This window comes from Anticarsia gemmatalis, chromosome 12 (assembly GCF_050436995.1).
Source record: "Anticarsia gemmatalis isolate Benzon Research Colony breed Stoneville strain chromosome 12, ilAntGemm2 primary, whole genome shotgun sequence".
Lineage (NCBI taxonomy): Eukaryota > Metazoa > Arthropoda > Insecta > Lepidoptera > Erebidae > Anticarsia > Anticarsia gemmatalis.
The window spans coordinates 1,720,328-1,741,300 of NC_134756.1; the positions used below are offsets into that span (position 1 = coordinate 1,720,328).

Here is a 20,973-nt window from a genome sequence, read left to right on the forward strand (position 1 = left end):
TCTTTAACTGCAAAAGGCCTACTGCTTTATGATTGACAACAAAAATCAATTTATAATGTTTTAAACTCGCAGTAACTCCGAAATTGAATGTGGATCACCAGTCAATATTCGTATCATGTTTTGCTTGTGAATATGGGTACTTGTAAATGGAGTGGTTCCAAGTATATTTTTACTAATTTGTAAAACAACTTGAAAAAGTATATTAGGATACTATCAAAGAAATGCTTATTACTCCTTATTATGTGGCAATGCTTATCTTTAGATGGTAAAACATAATAATTTTAAACTAACATCAGCCAGCTCGTATATGTATATACAATAATTTTTACTTCTTTGAACACTGAATTCTATACACTTATTTCTTTGTATACTACCTATACAGCTAATTAACTATCCATTGCGTGTCTACACCGCTCCCTTTCCTGAGTAGTGCGAGCGCGGCCAGTATTGTACAGCAATGAATTAGCGAATACAATAGGCACGCGAGCTGTTGGCCTGCATTCTGCATTCAAACCGACACTCTGCCGGGATAAGGCCACTTGAGAGAAGTGTGGGATAAGTTGTAAGATATAGCGGGGATATTATTTTAATGGAATAATGTTGTAGATGTGAAGAAAGTTAAGAGAGTTTTCTTGAAATTATTACTGAGTGTTAATTGGTTAACTGTAATTTACTATAAATCGTGGGTGAGTAGACAGTAACTACTTTTTAGTACTAAATTATATTGATTTAGGTTCTTTTCGTATGAAATACGTCAATGTTTTATAATTAATTTATTAATTTTATAAATTAGAAAGTATTTTATACCTAACTAAAATATATCTGCGAATTTCGCGATGAATTTCGAACCGTAATCATTCATGTTTCATGCAAATTTTAATAAAATAATATAAAGGATATCACAATTTACCATTCAATAATTAAACTTTTCTATCAGATGTTCTTAAAATTGTATCTAGACCCATTCATTTAAAATTCCGTTATCATATTCTGCAAACACGTAAAGTCAAGGAGTCAAGGCATAGCCATCTTAAGTAAACATCAGTAGATCAGTCAGTTGTGTCACAAGTAAAGCAAACGTCCCGATATCGTAGCCTGCAATAAATTAACAAAGCCAATAGAACGCGAGCCAGTTGGCCTGCATTCAGTCCGACACTACACTTCAGCGGGCCACTTGTGTTTGAGCTGGTGGAAGGTATGAGAGGTAGCGAGAGCGGGATTGTACGAAAAAGTGGTGGTAGGTGTTGTGTTATTTAAAGATTTGAATATTTTAAGAGCAGTATGATAAGAAACAAAATATCGACGATTTCCACAATTTAAAAATTATTCTGGAAGAGTCGAGTTTTTCTCATAAAGAATGATTTGATATTTACGTATTTTATGTTGCATCAAACTTTATAATAATCCGAATCATGGTTTAAATAACGGAGAAATTTTATAATGATTCACAAGATCTTATTCAGCTTGATTGATAGCTGAGATAATTAGCGGCCATTTTCGGTTTTTTACATGTTTCTATTTTGGTTTAAAACATTGCACTAGTTCATTTAATTACACTCCTATCTCTTAAATATATTTCTCATATCTGAAACTTCTATTTAAAACATATTAACGACAGCAAAAAATCATTCCATAACTTAGTCACCAAAACCGCCATCTTCTCTTCATTTGTACCACCAACCAGTTAGTATATACCGTCATCTCCGGCCGATTCGTTACTTCCATTCGCAGAGCACTCTTGATTCCCTCCCCCTCTCCCTCACCCTCCGCCTGATTGTTTCAATATTTCTATTTAACCTGAAAGGATTCTACTACACTCACTTTATGTAGAAAATGTTATTTAGTTTTCTTATATGTTCCTGATGATTCGACTTGAATTGAGTTACTAAACTGAACAAGACAAAAGCTTTTTATTAGTTAGGCTTAGAGGGTCGTTTATTGATTGTGATGTTTTAGTGACTATTTAACTCTTTCCGTCGTTTTTTTCGAAACCCCATTTCGACTCTCTCATGATGAATTATCATCAACTTTAAAAGCATAAAACATAGCTCAACTCGGGTCTATCCCACTAGTCCCGTTGAGTTGTCCGTGGCGGGACAAGTGACACTGTTTTGGTGCCAGTTGTCCCGTTGCAGAAAAATCACGGGACTAATGGGACAGACGGTCAAAACAACTGGTTCCATTGAGTTGTTGTGTGACAACAGGTACTTGGTACTTTGGTAAGATAGCAGACGTTATACAAACTCGTACATTTTAACAAGGGTAGATATCTCAAATGGAATATGCACTATACTTGTGTAGATAAATTGTAAATTTTTATTGGGTTCTTATTTACTCACATAAAGAAGAATCTTACTCTTTGAAAGCATAGTTTTAGTGAAAGAATAAAATTTTAAATAGTGCAATATGCAACTACTCCTCCATATATTCTACCTTAACATTGCACCACACACACTATACAATTAATTAACCATTTGATAGTGTGGAATCATCATTGGATTAATTAAACGTAGAGAATATCGGTCAATAGTGAACTGCAGATAATTGCTTGAGGATTATCGTGTCAGTTCACTGTTGTTGTTGCTTTAGCGACTAGTGATAAGGCAGTGTACTAATAGAGAGATGGTTTGAAGGATAATAGAAGTATTTGAAACATTTATTTTATTTGTTGTAGAAGAAAAAGAGAAAAGATATTTGAAGAATGAAATAAAAGAAAGAATCTATTATAAAAGTAATTTTCAAAATGCCAAATAGTATTTATTGAGGGCATTTATACATTTCTTGAGGGCATGCAACAGAAACTTCCCAAGTTGCAGCGACCAGCTTGGTGAATGCAAGACTTAATTAATCCCTCCCGCGTTTAGGAGGAGACCCTTGCTCAGCAGTGGGACATTAATGGATTAAAAAAAGAAGTACTCAAATGTCGTAATATTCTTACTGTATTTATAATGTAGGATTACCTGATAAAGCATCTCATTAAAAATAATTTCGTTACTAATTTATTAATTTGTCAGAAAATGTGACCCACTGGTTAAAAAAGTTCTTAGATATACATCCGTAGATCTATCCATACACATTTAACGATACACAATTCTACACTAATCTGTACATTGAAAAAAAGGCGAGTTCACACAAATGTGCCACAATAAGGTTTTTAAAAGCGCCACTTGTTGCCGTGTCGTTAATGTGCGCGAACCCTTAAGTGGTGTTTTTTGTTGCTAATTGGGGTCGCCACTCCACTGCACTTATTGTGCTTGTGTGATGGAATTTATATAAAAAACTGACGTCATCTGTTAGGCATTTAAAGATGTGATGAGAGTGGATTTTAGGGATAAATTAGCTCGAAAGATTTTGTGAAACTGTAGCTCAAATTTCTACTACCATCGACTACCGACAACCGGTTACTTAGTTATCGAAAGATTTTGCATCAAAATCTGATCAGCGCCTCTAGCGGGCTCCGTGGGAACTATTTTGACAGCCATTTTAAATGTCAAACTCTCGATACTTGACAATATCGACTGTAAACATATCGCATTTTGTGATGCTCTTATATTTTTTTCCGCTCTCCCTGCCTGAGTTAATGGAAAAAAGGTGTGATTTTAAGTATCTATGTGTGTTACAGTTATTCGTGTACTACCAATAACTGTAACACACATAGATACTTAAAATCATAATACTTAATATTAAAGAATTGTCACTGGTTATCGCCAAATCAGTTAAATAAAAACGGCAAAATATGTAACGTAATTATTTAATCATGTATTTTCTATTATAATATCCCTTAAATTTAAACCAGGTTTTGAATAGAAGTTCTTATTTTATAATATTTAAATTTCAAACGACATCTTATTCAATATTCAAATAATAAGATAAATGACTTAGAGAAATTATATCCCAATTAACTTGAAAATACAACCTCCCACGATGATCAACTGGATTTACAAAACCAATAATCGATTATAAAAAAAGAACCTCCATTAAAATTACTAATAATTATTACATACTCAACATATTAATAATAAGTCCGGGTGCACACAAACCCTCATTATCGATACTTTAAACCTTGACTACTATAAATAAAGCGTTGTACACATAATGGAAAGTTTCATTTCCGTTACGCCCGCAGTTCCCGGCTGCGAGAATGTCATAGTGATATCAATTTTAACCAATAAATCGATGAAACGTATTAACTTTTTAGTGAGGCTACGGTCTTTTACCTATTGGTGGTTATATTATCACTGTTTTAACAGAATGTCTTCGTTTTGTACGACTGTTGAACACGAAGTCCCAGATTTGATGCAATCCCGTGATGGTCGAGTAATCCCGCGGTGAAACAAAAAAACGGAGAATATTTTTTCAATTATATTGATATCATTGTAGATTTTTTTAATTTAATTTGAGCAACTCTCATACGGTCACCTGGTTCCAAACTACGCCACACGCCACGCTACGACAAGGTGAACACATTAACCAATAATAGTTCATTGTACGGCCAAACGGTTAAAACAAAAAAAAATGCTTGTTTGGTTATAGTATGCAATATGAAAATTTGTGTAACCCTTTTAAGTAATTTTCTGGTTCTGCAGACATTACTGACGACTAGTTTTTTCATTATTGTACATTTAATGTGTTTATTTAATAAAATAAAGTAGTAAATACAGCTAGAAAGTTTTATAGCCGTGTAATGCGTTTTATTGCAGAAGGCTATGTGGGAGTGGCTTTCATGTTGCTAATAATAGTATTTATTGAGTTAAGGCTTTATATGTTTGTGTTTTAACTATCTCGCTGGATTGGAAGCTGTACCAAATGATAATGTTACCTGTGAGATTTTTGACTTAGTTTTTTTAATACTTCAAAAATATTATTATAACGAGATGGTTTTTTTGTGTATATAAAATTTGCCAGTCTCGTTCTGCAGTCTGTTGATAATTTTCTGCTAATAAAAAACTATCAACAGATTGAATTACACTACTCAATTTAATGTAGTGCCTTGCCTTTAAACGAGCTGTTTTAAATTTAACAAATTATTACCCAAAAGCATAAAAACATTCACCCACTCAATTCAAATGCAATAATCTTATGTACAAACAACTAATTCCAAACTATTGTTACAGTTAAACCGTAGAAAACGAACTCAACCAGAGAACAGACAAGAACTGAACGGGTACATAGCTAACTCGACAGTCTACGTCACATCTATTAACGAAAACGGGGCCATAGAGAGCAAACCGACGATCTCTTCACCGAAAGCCCAACCAAAGTCCCTCCAAGCGAAACCTGCGCCAGTCATAGCAAATGGAATTGACAAGAAGAAAGAGGCAATCATTGAAGAAGATAAAGTTGAACCGGAGAAGCACGAAGGAGACTTAAATACTAGTGAAAAGATTATAGTGCAATGTGAAAGTGAGAGTGTTGAGAAAGAGAGAGATATTAGTGACGCGTACAGTGTGGCCCGAGAGCATTTGAATAACGGTAGAAGTGAGAAGCTTATTGGAGAACAACCTGATCATAGAATCAGGGCCACGGCTATTGTTGAGAATAATAAACTTACGCCTGGAGAGAATCGGTGAGTTGTAGATTATAGTTAATTATAAGGTGATTTTGAGGAATAAGATGTAGATAATGTAGATGGTTTTAAAGCAGGCGCAGAAATAAAGAATACAATAAAAACAAAGTTAGGAAAAATACTATTTTCCAAATTAAAGGATTACATTATTTTCTTAATTCTGTATGCATAACCTCGTTAAAGACTGAACACTCTGAAAAAATGGGCCTATATTAGACATAGTTTTTGATACTACCTGGGAAAGAATCAAGGTAGGATGGGCAGCAAACTCATCAGCTCGTTTCAGATGAGTCTAATGGCGAAATTCTAATGGCGTCTGGGTTACCCAAGGTATCATTTTAGTGCCACTTCAAATATTTAAAATGAAATCAATCAAAACTAGACTCGTTAACTATGACGTTAGTTGTGGATCAATTACTATCTGTTCTACAAAGCCGGTTCTATAGTCATTTAGTTTCTCTTGATGACTATGAGGAAAACTGAATGTACGTGTAGTATGGCGTCAGTTCAGCGAAATATGTTAATATTTTACGTTTGACCACATCCTTTTCTCCTAAATTAATACGTTAAAATTGAACTTTAAGCCTAGTACAATTAGTCATATTTTTAAGTAAGTAGTAAGTAATTATTATTTGCTTTATCCGTGATGGAAAATAACGAGGAAACCTTGGGTGTCTGAGAGCGTTTTTAAATCCGGTCTTAAAGGAAACCTTACTCCTTGTATTTTTACTAGCGTAGTGAACTTAAAGCCTTTTTACTTCCGGAAAGAGACTCTTAACCTATAGCTAAAACAGACTTTAACAAAACCTAAAAACGGCTTTTCACATTTTTCTGGAAGTGAACGATTCTACTTACAAAATAGTTGATGAATTTCAAATTCCTCTTAAAATACTTTTAGAAAAAGGATGTTATTTCAGAAAGATACTAAGTCCAGTAATTATGTGTCATCCACAATAACCAGAAGCACTATATAAATAAGCAATTAGCAACATCATTATCACAATCATCATTTAATCAGCGATCAATCAATTACAACATAAAAGTAAAAAACTAAACAAAAACAAATAGAATTGTTTATTTTAACAGTTCATTACGAGCTTAGAAAGTAAACGTGGAAGTCATTGGCTGTCAAGGTTGATCTACAGTCATGGGCATTAATATGGTCACTCTGTCTATTAGTCCAGAAGTTTATTTTTACGAAATTCTGAAAATGAAGGCATTTAAGTCGACTTCGTTTAATTTGTCGAATGTATGTTCTTTATAAACTCTTATTTTCAAGGAGCATATTATTATTTCTTCGAAATATGTTTCCTGTCTAGAATCGACAGTAAGCCTATAACTCAAATTAATTGCTAACCTATAACTTGAACATTGCTGAAAAATATGACATTACTGGATAACTAACAACTAAAAAAAGAAAAGAATTTAGTTCTTCTTTTCTAATTACTTTCTTTTTTTTATTTACCATAGTTGTAATCAAATAGCTTCGAGTATATTTTACCCAGTTTGTAGATGTTTTTACCCATGAGTATATTGTGAGTGTAATTCGATGATATATCACTCAGTTCGGGTTACAGTCATGAGTTACCTGATATTGATCATGCTCTTAATTTTGGTAGTGTTATGTTTTTGAAGGGCTTGCCTTAAGTCCAGCGATGTTGTTGGGTAATTTACACTATCAATGAGGGCTTAGACCATTAAATGGGTTTGTTTATACTAAACTGATAATGGCTGAGAGGGCAGAAAGTAGGTCTATCGTGTACTGAAGCGCGATTTTGTACAGTCGGTACTGTTGAGTATCGATAGTTTGGCACTTAGAATGTACTGCCAAAATAGTTCCATCAGAGGCGCTGATCTGTTTTTTATACAAAATTTCTCGATGACAAGCCGGTTGTTGGTAGTTGATAGTAGTAGAGAATCGAGCTACCGGTTACCAAACTAAAGGCTACTGCGGCGTATAAATGAATGTTAGGTAAACTATTCGATTTATAAAATTACAGCTTATGTAAGAAAATAAATGGCAAAATGATATCGGATAAGCTGACCAATATTTATTCAGAAGTGGTAGGTATCTAACCCGAGATTTAGCGGATTGTAGAAGTTACTTAAGTAATTAATATTCAGTCCTTAAGGTGAAGTATGGTTTAAAATTGAAACCACAATATGATGCACGCTTATTAGTGTTCGAAACTGCTCAGTTTGGGTCCTCTCTTATAATTGAGATTCTAAACTCTTTTAGATTGTCAAGAAACTCAAATAATTGTTTAGTAAGTTAAACCATATTAATACAATGACTACAACTGAACAGTATTCAACCAAATATTTATATAAAAACAATACGACACACAATGTCACATAATTTAAACCTTATTTCCTTTCTTATAAGATTTTATATCAATTGATATATTAATTTGCTGCCCACGTTTAATTTTTAATTGTCTCGGGCAATCCCTGACGTACAACTGTGACGTCACAAGATGGCGGATGAATCATGCGATTATCGCTCAGTTAATTAAGTTTTATTACTTCTCGTTTTAAAATCTTGTTTTGTTCAATGGTTATTGAGATAATAATATGTAGTAGGTATGGAATAAAAATAATTCTATAGTTTCACAACATATTGATAAGTATTGGTTACCTTATCGTACCTGACAAGGTAGACCGTTCACACTTGGCCGATTTTTTTAGGACTACGATCTTGTAGTCTAAAAAAAAATTGGCCAAGTGTGAGTTGGACTCCCGCACAAAGGGTTCCGTAACCTTCGTGCAAATAGTGATAATTGCTGAAAATTGCAAAACAATCTAACACTCCAATCGTTATCGTCAGTCGGGCAGACAAATTCTACCGGACCTAAATAATGGCACGAATTTCAATAAAAAAAAATTCGCAATAATTTAATAGATATTTATTTATTTATAACTGAATTTACGCAATATTTAAGTACATATTTATTTATATCTGAAATTAACCCAATAGGTAATTACACGACCACAGTATCCTCATTAAAACATTAAAAACAAACAGTAAACCGGTTACCTTACATTGTTTTTTCCACACATCTGCAATGCAAATATCGTAGTAATTAACTAAAGATATCATCTGTACTCGGTATTGGCGTGAAGATACGCATCATTGCGTTCCTGTGTTCCAAACTGGTTCAGCATCCGTTATGAATAAGTAAACGATTATAGAAGATTATGTGCAGTAAGCTTGTGTTAATAGAAAATAGGGAGATAGAACACTAGTCCCATTGAGCATATCCTACTATCCTACTAATATTATAAATGCGAAAGTTTGTGTGAATGCATGTATGGTTGTTTGTTACTCTTTCACGCAAGTACTACTGAACTGATTACGTTGAAATTTGGTATACAGGTAGCTGAAGATCCAGAATAACACATAGGGTTATCCCGGTCTTACGGTTTTTAAAATCAAACGTATTCAATATACTAGATTTTGGACCCTTTTTTTTTCCTGTAGCTTAATTTGTTGAAGAAAGTCTTGACTGAAAATAACCTCATCCTAATTTACTGATAGCTACAAATCATTCCAAACACAGTAAAAAATATACCAGTTTTCTGAAAAAGTGTAAACGATCGTTCAGTTTATATAAAGAGTCAAAACTACATCATTTTGAAAGTAAAACCTAGCTTCTACAACATTCCCAAAAGTAGACCCTTACCCAGTAGTGTTACATTAATACATTTTTCTATTTACCCAAGGAACCCCAAGCCATCAGATAATTTTCCCGTCCGGTGGTCGTCTCAGTGTTGCTAGTAGTAATTATGAGACACGTTATCTCCACAATTATCCACTAGATGTCAGCACTCACAGGTTTACTTTGAAAATCCGAGCGTGTCATTATTTCTACAGACTTGTGTTACTCGTACGTTGTAACGGGAATTTTGTACCTATTATATAATTATTTAATTTGTAGTTTAACATATAGGCCGGAATGTCAAAAATGCAGGGAAAAATCTGGCTCCTTGAGAATTCTGACTTATCTTTCCTTTAATTTAAAGTTATTTAAACATCTTTTATTACCTTTTCTTTATGGAATTTTGGCTAACTCTGTAATTCAGATACTATTCAGAAAACACAGTGTTTATGGAGTTAGTAGAATTACAATTATTTACTTCTATAAGTATAAGGTTACTTTCTTTGATGCAATTGTTAGCTAACCCAGTGTCGTCTGAAATTTCAGATCTCCCAAATACTAGCCTAAAAAAGGATTTATTGTTTTTATCACAATATGAGTTTAATTTTTACTTGTCCACTACATGTTTCAAAGTTAAACCTTCTCCCTTTGAATCAAGCCATGTCTTAATAGGTCGTGCTTACTTTTTTTAAGTAACTCTCGCATTAAGAATTGCTTTTGTGACACGTAGACCTTTACAAACGTACAAACAACGGACATAAAGTACAACCAGACCCGAAACAATTATGTTTCAATACAAAAAATATTGTTGTACCATGAGGGAATCGAACCTACGACCATGCAATGTACCTAGCGGTGTAGCTAAACCAATAATAACAAATATTACTGAACGTTTATTTATCACATTGTCTAGTTCCCAATATCGTCTCCATACTGTCAATTGTATTTGGTTCATTGCATCACATTGTTAGTTTTTCCTCGTTCACAAAACCTAAGCACTCATGGTCATGACTTAAGTCTTATTGTTTAATAACATTGAGATTTAAAGTTAATTATATTTTCCGGTATTTCCAGTCGGAATCATGAACCGTGGTGGATATAAGATTTGAGGTATATTTAGATATATTTGTTTTCAACAAAATGTTTTTGGTGTGCTTCAAACCTGAAGTAATGCTGAATTTAAGAAGGTAAACTCCTAAACTGAGGTGCATTCCTGATTATTTTTTTTTGTAAAGGAACAATGTTTTGTTCTTTAATTTAGTAATCAGGGTTTAAATTTTTTATCTGACTAGCTAACCCGCGCAGCTTCGCTTGCGTCACATAAGAGAGAATGGGTCATAATGTTCCCCGTTTTTGTAACATTTTTCACTGGTACTCTGCTCCTATTAGTCGGTGCGTGATGATATATAGCCTATAACCTTCCTCGATAAATGGGCTATCTAACAGTGAAATAATTTTTCAAATCGGACCAGTAGTTCCTGAAATTAGCGCGTTCAAACAAACAAAGAAACAAACTCTTCAGCTTTATAATATTAGTATAGATTTGAAAAACATGCATTCATTTTTTACAATTACAAAGGTATAGAAACTTCTCGAAGATGCTTGAATTTTTGAGAACTGCAAAATCTGCACACGTACATACTTCTAGCACTATAATGGCGCTTGGAGGATAAGGACGGATAGGCTCTTTAACATTCCCTTCTTTTCTGAATTATTTACATAATCTAGATCTATCATGGCGCCCGAAAGGGATAGACTTATTAAATTACACTTGTCTTCTAAACCAAAAACAGATAAAATAATCGAGATAAATCTTCAAAATTATTAACAGCAATTAAAGTTAATCATGTAACATAAATAAGTATTTATTCTGTGCCCCACCTGTTTGTACAAAGTAATGAAACCATTCATTTTATAGAATCTTCATCAAACGTACCATTTATATGAGTCTAGAACCCTATTGGTCTCGGTTGAATCACCTGTTATGGCTCGCCGCATCACACCCCATGTCTGCATGGTGTCTAACTGTCTACCTTCATATAATGAACTACTATCTATATAAGTTCCATGACTTTAACACTAAAACAAAAAGGGGAATCATACGGATGCTCTAAATCCTACTTCCTGCAATTTTTTTTGGGTATTTAAAAAAAATCGGTATTTATTTTAGAACTACTTTTCTAAAATTTTAAATTAAGGTTACTTATCATAACTCACAATTATTTATTTACATGGGAATCGAACTCAAGACATGCGTTGAAAATAAACGCACGTTTATCACGCTATCACAATTATTAATTACATTTCTATTTACATAATAAAATGATTAGAATGATGCAATACGAAAACCTTCCACAAATGACTACACTAAAAAAACTAAATTATTCATTTAACAATACAATCTTGAATTAAATGAATCAAACAATATAACAATCCTATAGGGAAAATTGAAACGATCCACGCTAGCTCGGAGAAGCGCTTGCGCCGGGCAGGTAGTTCAGTCTGTCGCCGGCACTTGCCGTGTAAGCACTTGTCGAGGAAAAAACCGCTTTTGTACTTCACCCATAGGGTTTGATACCTGCCCCCACCTGTTCAACAAACCGTACAAGTATACACCCCCCTCTCCCCCCTCTCTCACTGGATGTGCCCGCGTCGCGTCCCACGCATCCCATTTATGTAAAGAAATTTTTTCGACAAACAGACGTGTAGTGAATGTTTTGAATTCCTGTGTATTGTGTTGTGTTGTGATGTGTATTTGTGTATAGGATGCATTACAAACAACTGTTTAAAAGGTAATGTTTTTATGTTTTCATAAAACAATGTTTTTTGCTGTTTGTTTCTCGGAGATACACAAGATCTTGCGGTTAATTGTTTGGTAAATTCCAAATTGTTGATTTTACTATTTGATGACTCGCGTGTATTGTTTTCAGAATGTTTGTCATTCTAGGGTAGTTATACTAAATGAGGACATTGTGTCAATTGTTCTTAGTTTTATTAGGCATATAGTAGTCTGCCCCGGTTTACCTGAGGACTGGCTAATATGTATAATGTAGATGCATTCACATTATTATGATAGTCTATGTTTTTTTTAATTACCCACTTCGGTAGTCGGTAGTTTCCGAACTGACGTACTCTCAGACATCAACGGTTAAACCGAAAACGATATTATTTAATAAAACGGTAGCTTACATCCCGGGAACGGACATGGGCCGTATTTTGAAAATAACGTCAACTTGCCATGTTAAACAATGTATTTCATATTTTCTAGCTGAAGTTAAGTCAGGTTAAAGTTAGTAATAGCCTCATATCATATAATTAATAGTGAATTAAGTACTTTCAATTAATTATTCATTGATATTGTCTCGTTACTTCCTTCTAGACATTATTTATTGACGTTTCCTCCCCGTTATTCAGGTCAGTTCCAATAACATTTCCTGAAAGAACTAAGTCTATAGGTAGATAGTTATAATATACAATAATAAGGTCAAACAACTGTGTTATTTAATTCAATGACTGTGTGAACCCATGCAGTTATAGCAGACGTACTAATCATATACGCCGTTGGTGAAACAATATTATGCACTTCTAAGTAAGTTTATTATTTAGCCTGACAAAAGTAAAGGTCAAATTTTGCAGAGATGGGTTTCTCTATTCGTTTCTCTATCCACTACTACCGTATTTATCAAATCGACTACTGTTTAAGAAACGTCCACTACAAACACTATTGCTGCTTTGACGTAAGGTGTTAATCACTATAATCTAAGGTAGAAAGCAATGTACAGCATAGTGGCTTTCAAATAGTTGTCAACTGACATACGTGATAGCCCCCCGTCCAAATAGTTGCATAATTAATGTATTTTTTAATTAGTTCATCTTATTACTCTCACAGAAACATACTTTTCTACGCATTTGTAACTAATATTAGTTAAGTATTCTAATAGTGTTTAAAACCTATAGGGGCAAGTTAAGTGTTTCCATATTTCCAACAACTGTATGATGCAATATAACAAAATACCACTTTAAACCCCGTCATAGAACTCTCAAGAAATGACTGACTTTTTGTCAAAACTTAACTCAAAAACTCCTTAACAATTTTCAAAAAATTATCATTATTGTGAACACGCATTTTACTTTGAAATTTATGACATTTCGACGCAGGTAACACTAGTCATCGTCACAGGCTGACTTTTATATTTCAAAAATCTATCATTGGTAATAGTCTATGCTATTTAGTTACTCTATGACCAGTAAAGTAAATATTTCTGACTCAAAGACAACTTTAAACGCAATTTACCTTCATGTACTTTACTAGGAAACCGAAAGTTTAGTAGTAAAAATAATATCTTATCTACAAAGAACAATACAACTATTATATTACTAAGAATCTTTGCTATAAAAGGCTTATCTTTGAGACAATAACCATATCTTTATTGTCATGGTCCAAAACTATTTCTATAGTTATAATTACGTTGCCAACATCGTAGTTATTTTCTTCTTAAAATATACCTTATTCATATAAAAATAAGGTTTATTACCGTCAAAACAGATTAAAACTGGTGTAATACAGAACTACCGGTAAGGGCGCCTAAGAAAGACATACACGGATCATATCGGCGATGTCTTACATAAGTGTCAGGTGGTAGTCCTGTGTGTCAAGATGTATGGATGTACCAATTTAATTGGGTAAAATCCTAGTAGCTGGGCCTTAAAGAGTTTAGATAATATATATACCTTTTTACCTACTCTTACTTATTCGACTTTTCAAGCCTCTTCCTTCCGAGCGAAATATAGAGCATTACTTAAGTAAAGAATCCTATAAAGTTTACCCTATAGAAAAATCCCAGTTAATCCATAATTTATGGAAAAATTACCCTAAGCAGTAGTTATCGACTGTAACGTATTCAGTCACTAAGAAATTCTTAAGGGAATCTTTCTCTCTTCTCTCCACATTAGCCTCTTAAAATCCCTAAAACCTACAATTTAGTACATAATTTACGGTAAAATTTATCCCTTGTTGTAACAGTCTGTTTCGTGTTCAGTCACAATTTGTACAGGTGTACAAACGTATGTCAACATGTTATTGCTACGTCTAGCTTTTAGTGTACACGACACTTATTGGGAATTGGAAGTTATTACTGGCTATATTCAGGGGCAATATGTTGCTATGATTTATTTAGTTTCTGGGACTTGAATATCGATAATAGTTATAGCTATTATTAGCCAGATCGCCCATAGCCAGTTGCACTCACCGGTCGGTTAACGATCTGTGGGTTAAGCAACCATTGGCGCGGTCATTCCATAGATGGCTGACCGCATAGTGGTATTTGAACTGGGCGTCTCCGTGCTTCGGAGGACTCGTTAAAAGTCGGTCCCGGTTGTTGTCTACTAAGATAACAGTCGTTATGCCACGTCAAATGCCTCTCGGTCGGCTTGAACAACTTTGACACTAGGTTGACCACTAACCATACGATAAACAAACAAACAACATTAGCCAGATAACCTAGAGTTCTAATCATCAATTAGATTATTGCCAAACATGTCCAGCTAGAATGATTCTACCGCCAAATCAGCCAATAAAATGAGCTGCCAAAAACTTCTGTCCTCAGTATATTTTATAAGGGAGTTTATTAATAATTTAATCCATAATTTTCGATCCTAAAGTCAAACTGCGTGGGTAGTTTCGTGGGACATCACCCAAATAAGTGTGTTATCAAGATGTTTAATAAATGAATAATTAAATACGTAAAGGGTTAGAAACCGTATTAGATAGCCAGTCTTCTCTTCCACTACATACTTATTCTAGTTTTGTCAAAAAAATATACTTCAGAAGTATATCTATAAGGAACCTTAACAGAAATATATTAACCTTAAAAAAATATATCTTGAAGTAAATTACACCTATCTTGCACATATTCCACTTATTCGAATAAAGCGCAAATGACACTAGGTAAAAAGTAATAAAATAATGATTAGCCTAGTCACAAATAAGTAGGCTACCTGTCTTATTAAATAAAGAAAGAAGTAATGATCAACAAAACATATTTCAAATACAAAACTTCTGTACTATTTACCGTAAGACTAGATAAATAATCACATACTCATTTACTTTCAATCATTACATATTACAAGTTGACCAGCGCGGCTTCGCTCGTATATCAAGGTTCCACTATTTATACCTCCAAATTACAGCCCCTATTTTAGCTGGTTAGGGGATTTTTATTGGAATGTAATTTTGCATATTCTTGCCCCTGTGTATTGAACTATGTTCATGCAAAATTTTATTAAAATCAGTCCAATAGTTTAAATGTGAAGCGTAAGATACTAGATGACCATCGATGCCCGTCTTTACGGTCGTTGTTGCCTTGCTCGCGGTAATATTTCATCCCCTATTTAAACAGGTTAGGGACTGAAAGATTATACCTATATTTGACTTAGAAATACTTAAAGTATCTCCATACAAAATACCATCAAATGTGATAGTTTTAAAATTGTAACAGACGTACAGACTTTCGCATCTATAACATTAGTATATGCTATATGTGTGTCTCATTCTTTCAATCGATAAAAGATCGTTGTATCGTTGCGTTTTCCCACTGTACGGTGTAAGTCATTAACTTCGTTACAATCGGTACACTGCCCCAGTTTTACAATTGTTCGTGAATTTCTCTGTGATCTGTAGTAATCGTTGTAATTTTATTACAATTAAGCTTAATTGTTTCTCTATACATATAAAAAAATCTTTTCTCGCATTGATAGTAGTCAAATATAAGCCATTTTACTAGGTATATAATATTTAAATATCGCTCCAATCCTAAAATGTATGTAAACATGAGTCTGTACTGTCTTTTTCTAGTAAGTAATGGTAGGTAAAATTTGACTTTCTATGAGATCTTTTGCTTTTACCAGTATTAAAAAATGTACAGGGTTTATTATATAGTAGTAGTAGATAATTATAGGGTTCATATGGGAACTGATAAGCCCATTAAAACTATTTATGAAACGAATCTTTATTTCTTGTAAAATGCGCTATCGTTCAAGTGTTTTCAGAAATCGATGTATGTCATAATATTAACTCTTGTTTAATAAGTTAATTAGTAAAACAAAGTTACGATTGATAATGTAATGTAATGGCTGGTATAAGAACTATTTATAAGCATCGGCTAAACCATGAAGAGGAAAACTGTCAATTTTGATTCAGACATTTAAAGTCACTATGTGTCAAATGGATCATCCGATATTTAAAACTCATGAAACTGGCTCTTAATGTATTCAGTGCCTTTCTTTCCAAAATAAGGCACACTGTGAACAAAGCCGCAGGTCGAAGTTAGTCCAACTATACAGTTTCTTTTAGTTTTTGTCGTAATTGTAGCGTGGGTTTTCTCATGATTTTGAAAGATACAGTTGAATTGTGAACTTGTGAGGTCATTGACTTTTTAACGCGAGATCAATCTAAAATGTAGACTTTTGCTAAATTGTAGGTAATATGTCTGTAGCGGTTTTTTTAATTGAATCATATTTATTTTATTTGTCTTATGTCATAGAGAACTTTACGTTAGTAAAGTTCCCCATGACTATACGAGATATATGTATATACGAGAATAAACCACCGAACTAAAATACCGAGATAAATGTTGTTGAATACTAAACTAGATCCTATTTGAATTAATAACAATCCAATTAAGTATTGATTTATGAAACTATTCTTGTACGTTTTTTTAGTGCATCAATAGTTAGTAGTTACTCACATAGAAAATTTAAAAATGTATTTTGAAGTAGCATTATTTAGACTGCTAAACCTTGTTGCACAAAACTTATTTTCTTCTTCTTTAACAATATTCCTTAATCACGCCCTACCTAGACCACACACTCAGGCAGTTTAAGCGCAGACAAAAATATTTTTTACTCACCGATTCAAATTCAGCATTTGCCGGAACCCATTCCAGTTAATAGTGTATCGTAATCGTGTAGTAAGATTTAGCGCGAAATGACGTCATTATACACGTCTTTGTTATTGGGCTCACGGTATTATGACCTGGACTCCATAAATAATGGGTGACGTAAGGATGTAGAGGATTATGATGGAGTACGTCAAAGCGTAAAAAAATGGTAAAGTATTTGCCGGTTTGATTGTATGTATTTCTGACAAAACTAAAGCAAGAAAAAAGCAAAGAAATGGATATTTCAAGTATAAGACCCTAACCACAGACGATACCCAATATACCAATAGATTCCTTCTGAGTATGAGTCACACTAAATCCGCAATTAGCAACAATAAGCAATAAGCAATATGTCGACCCATCGCCTGTGTGATGAATAAACAAATGCCTTCGAACTTGTGTTCAAGCCCTATTTCTCCCTTAAAATTGCTGCCTAGATTTCGTTATAATGTGTTTGTACAATTAAGTCCCAACTTAAGATTAAGCTTAAATATAAAACAGAGCATAGCACACATTTTCATTACAACACCTCCTTAAGAAAGCACTTCATAAAGCAACAGAAAGGCTTAAAAAACCATTTCTAAGAATCACCTCGAGGCGTATTATAAATCCCTAACGGACTACGTTTGTGGTCGTCTTTATTTTTTCAAAGTTTCTCAAGAAATTGTGCATTAAGGCCGGCTGCACACGCCCCGGGCGAGATATTACGAGTAATGAGAGCCTGCGACTTAGATACTTTGTATAGTGTAATGCTTTTGGTGAGAATATTTTTTTAATCTTGAACGAGCTGGATTGTGGATTAATTAGAATTTGATAACACTTTAGAAATATAGTTATATTGATTTTTAGAGACTGCTAATAACAGTTTTGACAATTCTTCAATAAATGAAAAGTCCTCATCTCTCACGTGCTGGTAACTTGGTGGATACAAGGTTTAACAACTTTCCCATTGTATTTTTATTGATTTTTACGAGGAGACTAGTGTCTAGGTGGACATTGAAGGGTTCCATAATTATAGGACACTTTATATATCTACCTTTAATAATTTATTTTATGAAATTAAGTATAAGGTCTAATCTATACTAATATAATAAAGCTGAAGAGTTTGTTTGTTTGTTTGATTGTTTGTTTGTTTGTTTGAACACGCTAATCTCAGGAACTACTGGTTCGATTTGAAAAATTCTTTCAGTGTTAGATAGCCCATTTATCGAGGAAGGCTATAGGCTATATAACATCACGCTACGGTCATTAGGAGCGGAGTAGCAACGAAAAATGTTACAAAAACGGGAAAGATTTTGACCCATTCTCTTAGGTGACGCAAGCGAAGTTGCGCGGGTCAGCTAGTTCAATAATAAAGGTTCCAAAGTCAACGCATTTTGACGATATTTTTTTACTAAACTTTCGTTTCTCGCTCTGCCATTGGTTCTTGCTCCATTATTCGTGTGTAGTACACGAATAAATTGTACAACTACAGTCCACAGTATTGTTTAATTAAAACTGTACAAGTCCGTCACTCTGTTCACACTAGTTTTAAACCAATCTTCATATTAGCACTTGCGTGTAAACGATACTCGTGTTTGACGGAGTATTGCGTGTACGGCTATAAAAACGTGGTAGATATATTTAGTTTAATAGTTAACTAGTAAGATTTAGGAAACAACCTAAAAATCTTACTAATTCACATCTTATAGCCATAGTAATGCATCGCAGTAGTGCAGCTCGTGGCTTAGTTAACAAAAGCCGCGCGGGTCCATCCCTGAGGTTAAGCTACGCTTCCCGAGTTTGTTGGATGGGTGACCAACTTGGTCACCCATCCACAGATCATATCGATAGATACATATCGAGTTCCTCCGTGTTTCGGAAGGCACGTTTAGTTGTGGGTTCCGGCTGTCATTTTCAAAGATCTTTGACAGTCGTTAACAGTAGTCAGAAGTTTGAAAGACTGACAGCCACTCTTACCGAAGGGTATCGTTTTAAAACCCAGGTAACTGGGTTGTGGAGGTCAGATAGGCAGTCGCTCCATGTAAAATACTGATATTCAGCTGCATCCGCTGAGCAGTTTTTATTTTCAGTCATCTCAAGCCTCCGGTTAACTTGACAATTTGACACTTGGGTACTTGACCATAAATCAAACATTCTAAAGGAAACTAAACCAATACAGACAAGAATAAATATTTATTTAAACAGTGTACTAGTTTTTAGAGCCGTCATCTATCGTGCGGATATCCTATTTGCTTTTTGTAGTCTATCATCATAGCGTCAAACTGGTAGAACTAGTTTGTGAATAATCACCGGTCTGATGGTCGTCTGTGTTTGTGAGTGGGTATCAATCATGGGGTCTCAAACTAGGTTTTGTTAGTGGCTTTTCTTTTGTAGATATTATGTTTTTGTGTGAAATAAGCAACTGGTTCCTTGTCTGCTGTTGCACTGGCAATTATATTAGTCTATTCATTCGTTTAATAAAGCCTAATAGATAAACGAAGTTACTTTGTGAGGTATTTTCTCTCCCAATTTGCAAATATTGATATATCACTACTAATAAATAATGTTTTAATTGTTAAAGGATAATTTGATTTAATCGAGGAATAGTTTTGAAAGACTTTTCACACAATTTCTATGAAATTATTCGCATTCATTTTTTTAGTAAAAAGATGATGATACATTATAACCAAAAAGTTTTACACATTCAAATCTATTTTGTGCTTTTTTGTAACAGACAGTCTTACAAACAGTTTTATAGTAGTAATAGTAAGATTAGTGTCAGTGGAAGTGTGAAATAAATCATGTCGTGTCGAGAGTTAGATAGTTATTGAAGTACGGATATTGAAGACATTTGCATTCAAATTATAATTAGATTTCTAATTGCAAAACACCTTTCCTCTATCTCTTTGCTTTAATAATAAAACGTGCAAGTATAGTAATAGATACTTCCTTAAAGAAATGGCGACCTATTATTGCACTTAATAATTATATGTTAAGTAAAGTCGTGCTTATTTTACTAATTAAACAATATTACCATGCATTATTATAAATTCCACTTAAAAACAAACCAGACCCATACCAGACCACATACCATACCCAGACCCATAAAAGGCATTTCAGAATATTTAGTTACTTCCTTTTCAATATTCACTTTTTTATTGAAACTTATTTTTCATTATACCGCTTCCGGAAAATACTTCTAGGAATATAAGAGCTATCATGCTGGCAATTTTAAGGTTCATATAATTCAGAATAAAGTAGTGTAAGTTTGCTAAATAAGACAATTGAAGGAAAACACTTTATGTTCATTTCATGTCAATAAACAAAATGCGTCACACATATCATCATCTACTATAATAATATAGTCATACACTATAGTCACTATACTATATAATACTATAGGTACTATAAGTGCGTCATATTCTTAACATTGACTGCGCTAATTGTTGTACGTGGGAACTATAGTGTTGACTATAAACATGTACTAGTTCTTGCCCTCCACGGACTATAGTTAAATAGCGTACTAGCTTTTGCTCCACGGCTTCGTTCGCGCGGTTTGTGACTTAGGACAGAATCTTCATACAAATATTCATCCCCTATTTTATCCCTTTGGGGGTAAAATTGATCAAAATCGTTTCTTAGCGGATGCCTACGTCACAACATGTACCTGCATGCCAAATGTTAGCCCGATCCGTCCAGAGGTTTGAGCTGTGCGTTGATAGATCACTGTGACAGTCAGTCACCTTTGAATTATATATTTTTAGATGTTATGTCACGGACAAAACCACGGGCTAAAGTTTGTTTTTCTAAAACTTTGTGTTATTCTAGT

General features: G+C 33.8%; 1 protein-coding gene across 3 annotated transcripts in view; it reads left to right on the top strand.

The window, feature by feature from the left end:
- sdt (MAGUK p55 family member stardust) overlaps positions 1-20,973 on the top strand; it is a 189,931-nt gene that overhangs the window by 28,889 nt on the left and 140,069 nt on the right. For all 3 annotated transcript variants that reach the window (XM_076121312.1, XM_076121314.1, XM_076121313.1), the window contains one exon: positions 5,115-5,566. In XM_076121312.1, coding sequence (XP_075977427.1) covers positions 5,115-5,566 — 452 coding nt within the window. The remainder of the gene's footprint in view (positions 1-5,114; positions 5,567-20,973) is intronic.